The following is a 5,626-nucleotide window of genomic DNA, read 5'->3' on the forward strand; positions in this document are numbered from 1 at the left end:
ACAACCTAGTGTGTACTGAGAATGTCGAGTATTACACTGTGCTGTGTGGATGGCTGGTGATTCAATAATACATGGGACACGGGTGCATGGGAAGATACAACTTTACAGGATACACTGGGCTATGCATCATCTTGATTATCTTTATGTAGGTGTTCCTACAGAGCAGTTTCATGTTCCTACTTAGCTAACACCTAGGACTGCTGAAGACTTGAGGATTTAGGAAATGTCTTCTGGCCAGTGGGGGGCAGTGTTGTGGAGTAGAAGGAGCACAAATGGTGTGGTCAGAAGGTTTATGTATAATTCCTGGCTTTAGGACTCTCTCTTAACCCCAGGATTCCTGACCCTGGATAACCAGAGCATCTTCAGAATCACCTGGAATTTCCTCTTAAAATATAAATTCTCTACCTTGGGGATTCTGATTCAGTCAGTCTGGAGTAGGGTCCTGAAATTGGTGTTTTGTTTTTTAACATCCTTTAATTTAATTTTAATAGTTAAATTTGGGAAATAGCAATTTAATCTTAGTAGTCACTGCTTTCATAGGATTGCTATAAACATTAAATGAGAAAATACATCTGATTTTTATAAGCTTTAAAACATAATAAACTACTAGTTGTTAATTAGGTGACTTCTTGAAATAAAATTCCCATCCCTTTTTAAAAGACTTCAATTTCTCATTGGTTTGAAGCTTGACTGTATGAGAGCATATTATATTTGTTTGATTTTTATACATCGTGATATAAGAGAGAAGACTAATGAATTCTGTCCAATACATGCACATAATACATATAATATAAATTAATTGGATGATAGTTTTTGATGTTGAAGAGGTGAAAGAAAGTAGAAGACTCTTAAATTTTTGTTAAATGTGAAAAATAAATGCCAGATTTTAAAGATGGAAAGGAAATATAAACAGAAATTGTTTCTATATTTTTAATACAAAACTCACATTTATTATTAACACTGTGATAATTTAATTTACAAATATACCCTGACTTTCCAGCTTTAAGGCAATAGCTTAAGTTAAATACGTTGCTCTTCTTCTTCATCTCTTTCAAGCTCCCAAAACAATCAAACAAACACTGAAAAACTTTGTCTACAACAGCCATGGAGATTCAGAAACACAGACTTTTCAAATAGTCATCCAAGTAAAAGAAATTTCAGCAGCTCAATCCAGTCTTTGTATAACACTATGTAGCATAAATACCACTTGACCTTGAAGCTTACAGCATGTTTTAATCAGTTTCAAAACCTTTATTCACAGTTTCTGTGTGGCGAGTGTTACCCGGCCTTCTCGGTGCTGAGGGATGTTCTAATACGCAGGTCCACTTTATTTTATGACAGTACCACAGCATCTCCTTCCTTCTACCAACACTAAATTTTCACCTCGTACTTCTTCAGCCCTGAGCCTGGATAGCTTCCACTTAATCTGTTTTGAGTCATGGGTTCTTCCCTTGGGCCTGTGAGTCATCCAAAAAGGCCAAAGTGTTCCCACAGGGAGCCATCCTCTTGCCTTCCTTCTGTACTTGATACCATCACTAATTCCCTCCAGCCAGGAAGCAGTCACTTTAGACTATTAGCCTGAAGGTCATTCAGAAGATTTAAGTATATATTTGATTTGAGGAACCTGGGATACGAGTCCTTTTCCATAAGAGTATATATGATTTTTTGGGCTTCATCAAAAGATGTGGGTGTTGGTGCTTTAATCTTCTTGGCTGTAGATTCTCGAGTGCGGAAGTCAATATTGATCTAAAAAAGAAATCCTCATTAGTTCATATACACTTCTCATTTGTTGCATATTTTATGATGTTACTGTTGCTTTCAAACTATCTGGGAATGGTGACTCTAAACTCTTATTTAAATCAGCTCGAATATCTCTTGCATGACTATTCTAAACATACCTTATACTAGGTGTGGAGGAGTTAAAAAGAAATATCACAAAGAGGCAGACATATCTTTGTTCCAAGTTAACTTACAGTCTCTCTTAAATATTTATATAAGGTGACACATGCATCAAAAAAGTGATGTGCACGTTTACAGGAGCAGAGAATGCTTGAACCAGAAATATTTATCAGGAAGTGGGCATTACTTCTAACTGGAAATACTTCTGCTGCTGTAACCCATGTATTACACTAATCCCTTCTTTTCCTATCCAGCTCATCCAGGACCCCCTGACACACAGTTCTGGTAAGTGTCACCAGTACTCCTTACCCCACCCTATCAAGTTAGCTTGTTTTACAAAACCAATCTTTCATTTAATCTTTTCACAGATATAGAAAATTAGATTATCATTGCACTGAACTATGGAAATACACTTAGATATACAACAGTGAAAATCATGATGCTCAGAAAGGATTTCATCTTGCAACTATGTTGAATGTTATCCTGTATTGAAATTCCTTTACATATAAGCTGATGGTAATAAACTAAATACTCACTTGTTTGGCAGCATCTGACTGCACAAATGCCTTATAGATTTTCTCCGCTTTGCAATGCAAAAGATCAGACTTTGTTTTTTTATAGTCTTCACAAGCCAGCCAGAACTCAATATTCTCCTCACTGAACTCAGACTTCAGGAAATTTCCAAAGACGTCTTGACCAGCTAAAATGACAGGGTGAGGGGGTGAGATAAATTAATTGAGCCAATAAATGAATAACTTGGAGAAATTTTACAAGAAAAATACTAGCATATTCTCTGTGTACAAAGGAGAGAGTTGGTTCCTGCTGAAATGACTATTTGTAGAGAGCCTTAGAGATCCCTTCATTTATAGTTTATCTGTGGTCAGATTCACTTGTCACAGTCACACAACTGCTTAGTGGTGGCTATAAAACTGTGCTTTACTTCTATCTGCTAATTAAATTAAAATTCTGCTCTGCAGATTAAAAAACAATCTCTTATGCTACCAATCCAGCCAGAATGCAGAGTATTTTAGGGAATAAAATATTGACAAAAGGCATTGATTGCATGCTAATCATTAACAAATATAATTTCTCCATCCAACTCACATAAGTTACAAGATGTGAGGCTTGTATGTTACATATGTATGCTGTACTGATCATATTGCTGAGGCCTTTCAATGGGCCATTTCTATAGCATTGTTTGTTTTTCTGAATTGTAAACTAAGGCAGATAATAAGCAGATGAACCAGACTGAACTACTTAATCTCCATGTGAGGGTGTTTGGAAGAAGAGGATCAGCTCCATGGGTAGGGACAAGCTGCCCTTCTATGTCACTGACTGAGGTCCTATTTCAACAGGATCCCAGTGTCTATGATGAGGGTTAATTTTTAAGGCAAGCTGATTTCATTCACCTTCTTCATCAGAAACTCCCCACAAGACTGTGGTTCAAAGAGTCTTTTATTATCATATCTATGTTATAATGTGTCATGTTTTATATAATGCAATTATATGCCATGTGTCTCAACCACCTTCAAGGCAGCAAGACACTGCTTTTGCTTTTGAATCCTTGTTGCTTCTAAAAATGCCCACACATAAAAGCGGGCTCAATGAGTGATTTAATGCATGTGTGAATGGAGAATATAATTATTGGACTGAGTGAATCCTGCTCCTTATATCCCATGGTACAAAAACACATCCTTTAGGTAGCTTTGAAAATAGTGGTTGAGATGTTTAATTGGCTTTTTAAAACTTTAAACTCCAGAGACCCAGCCTGATTTTAAATTTTGCTCCTATAACGACCCCTGGAAGTAACTAGCTGCCTTGGCACATTTTTCTGAAGGGTGGCAGCAGCGTTGAGCGTGGAGATGACATGACACCTCAAGGAGGCATAGCATGCCGAAGTTGTCAGTGCCGCTCCACTGCCAGAGGACAGCTTTCCACAAACCTCCACCCACAGCGCTCTGTTTTAATGGGCTGTTCAATCTGTCTGCACACTGAGATAAAGCCAGAGATATCCGACAGTGAATCTGCACTTACTTTGGTTGGCAAGAAGTTTTTCCAGGGATTCAGACCACTGCTTCACTTCATCAGCAGAGAGTCTGCAAGGTGGCAACATTTACATCCGTTAGTATTTTTGTGTGTAAGCACAAATGAGATTAGAATGCTGCTGCATTTCGATAATTTCCCAAACTAAGACTCTATGACCAATAAATTTTATTAAAACTTATCTATAAGAAAACAATAATTCGCTTAGAATTACTGTTGTTATGAAAGTATCTGCCAGTAAAATGTGAAAAATATCCACGTATACTCCAACAGTATAATAAATAGCAAATATATGCATGCACATTTATATTTAATTTACATTGGTACTAATGTAGCTTAATCTTATTAGGCTCGTTACTTAAAGGAAATGAAGTCCATTATATTAGTACTACTGTCGTGTTAGAATATAGAGCTAATGCATAGGCTGCTTATAGAGTGACAGTTCCATGTATTAGTATACTCACAGGTCCTTGGACTTGGAAGGCTTCATTCCAGATTCCAGATGTGGGATCATAGATCTCAGGTATGCTTTCACGTCCATTCCACTACAAAAGACACAAAAGTGAATATTCAAGTTTCTTCAGTACAATACCTTTTATTAAAAAGAAAAGAACATGAAGTAAACTTCTGTAAGGAATCAGGTCATAATAAAAAAAGCTGATACAACATATTACTTTGTTAAAGAGTGAGCCAATTTTTATGAGCCAAAGTCTGGAAGAATTCCCATTTCATTTAACAACCTAGCATGATTCACTTTTAAATACAACCAAATATACAACCAAATTCACAGAGGTCCTTGCTCTGATCTAGCTGAACTAAAGGCTCATATTTTCTTCCATTCATTTTCAATCGTTCTGCCATTAAAGATCACCTAAGTCCAAATTCACAAAGTGAAGGAACTTACAAAGTCTTGGGTCTCTTTTTCTGCGTTTTATCGTCTAGAAGTGAATGATCAGTTCCTTTCAGTTCCTTTGAGTTAGCAGAGAGGAACATGCCTGGCATTTTGTCTAACCTTGATGTGGAGATGGCTGCTGCTCGCATCGTCTCCGGAGGCAAATGTCTGTGAGTCCGCGTCTCTGCCGCTTTATATAGTGACGGCTCACAGGCCCTCGCTGTGCAGACAAGTCTGTTTATCAAGTGATGTTGCCACAGACGCTGGAAGTTCCCCCTTTCTTGGTGTGTTGTGACGTGTATCTTGAAAAAAAAAAATGAGCATACAGTGATGTTTGCGGTTGAAACCTAACCAAATGAGACTGGGTCACTTGATTAAACAGAAAGAAAGAAAATTAGACCTGCAGAGGCACACACACACATACCACATGTTAAATCACTCTTTGGTTCTAGAGGATGCTTGTTTTTTCATAAAGACTGCATGTTTCAATGAAACGTTTCCTTTGGTGGATTTACTGTATCATGGAGACTAGAGATGGGTCCCCTCCATGATTGGGATAGCCCTTGACTATAAATTCATTTGATCACAATATTTTAAAAGATTGTTTTTTTTCTTTCAGAAAGCAGTATATAGAAATACTTTTTAGTTTATTTGTGCAGTGCATAGATCTGGTAGGAAGGAGAGTTATGAGAAGTTATCCTAACTTTTCCCTACTTCACATCCCATACCTTATTTCGGTGGCAAGAAATTTCCATTCTGTGTTTTCCAAGATGTGTGCTAGACATTCTACTC

The 5,626-nt window shown here is 37.2% G+C and overlaps 1 protein-coding gene across 2 annotated transcripts; it reads right to left on the minus strand.

Annotated features, from left to right (window-relative positions):
- Positions 1-922: 922 nt before the first annotated feature.
- Positions 923-5,009, minus strand: RGS1 (regulator of G protein signaling 1). 2 transcript variants are annotated; one of them, XM_065936715.1, is made up of 5 exons: positions 4,955-5,009; positions 4,407-4,487; positions 3,934-3,995; positions 2,436-2,599; positions 923-1,746 (listed from the first exon to the last, which is right to left on the minus strand). In XM_065936715.1, the coding sequence occupies exons 1-5, from the start codon at positions 4,981-4,983 to the stop codon at positions 1,561-1,563; spliced, it is 522 nt and encodes a 173-aa protein (XP_065792787.1). In that variant the 5' UTR covers positions 4,984-5,009; the 3' UTR covers positions 923-1,560. The 2 variants fall into 2 exon arrangements, with proteins under 2 accessions (XP_065792787.1, XP_065792786.1); XM_065936714.1 differs by having other exon boundaries at positions 4,847-5,008.
- Between the last annotated feature and the right edge of the window lie 617 nt (positions 5,010-5,626).

This window comes from Muntiacus reevesi, chromosome 5, assembly GCF_963930625.1.
Source record: "Muntiacus reevesi chromosome 5, mMunRee1.1, whole genome shotgun sequence".
In the NCBI taxonomy this organism is placed as follows: Eukaryota; Metazoa; Chordata; class Mammalia; order Artiodactyla; family Cervidae; genus Muntiacus; species Muntiacus reevesi.

Coding starts and splice junctions, on each gene's coding strand:
- RGS1 (XM_065936714.1), bottom strand. CDS start 4,983: ATGCGAGCAGCAGCCATCTCCACATCAAGGTTAGACAAAATGCCAGGC. Junction 3,996..4,406: donor CCTTCCAAGTCCAAGGACCT/GTGAGTATACTA, acceptor GCCACCTTGCAG/ACTCTCTGCTGATGAAGTGA. Junction 1,747..2,435: donor AGTCAGATGCTGCCAAACAA/GTGAGTATTTAG, acceptor TTTCTTTTTTAG/ATCAATATTGACTTCCGCAC.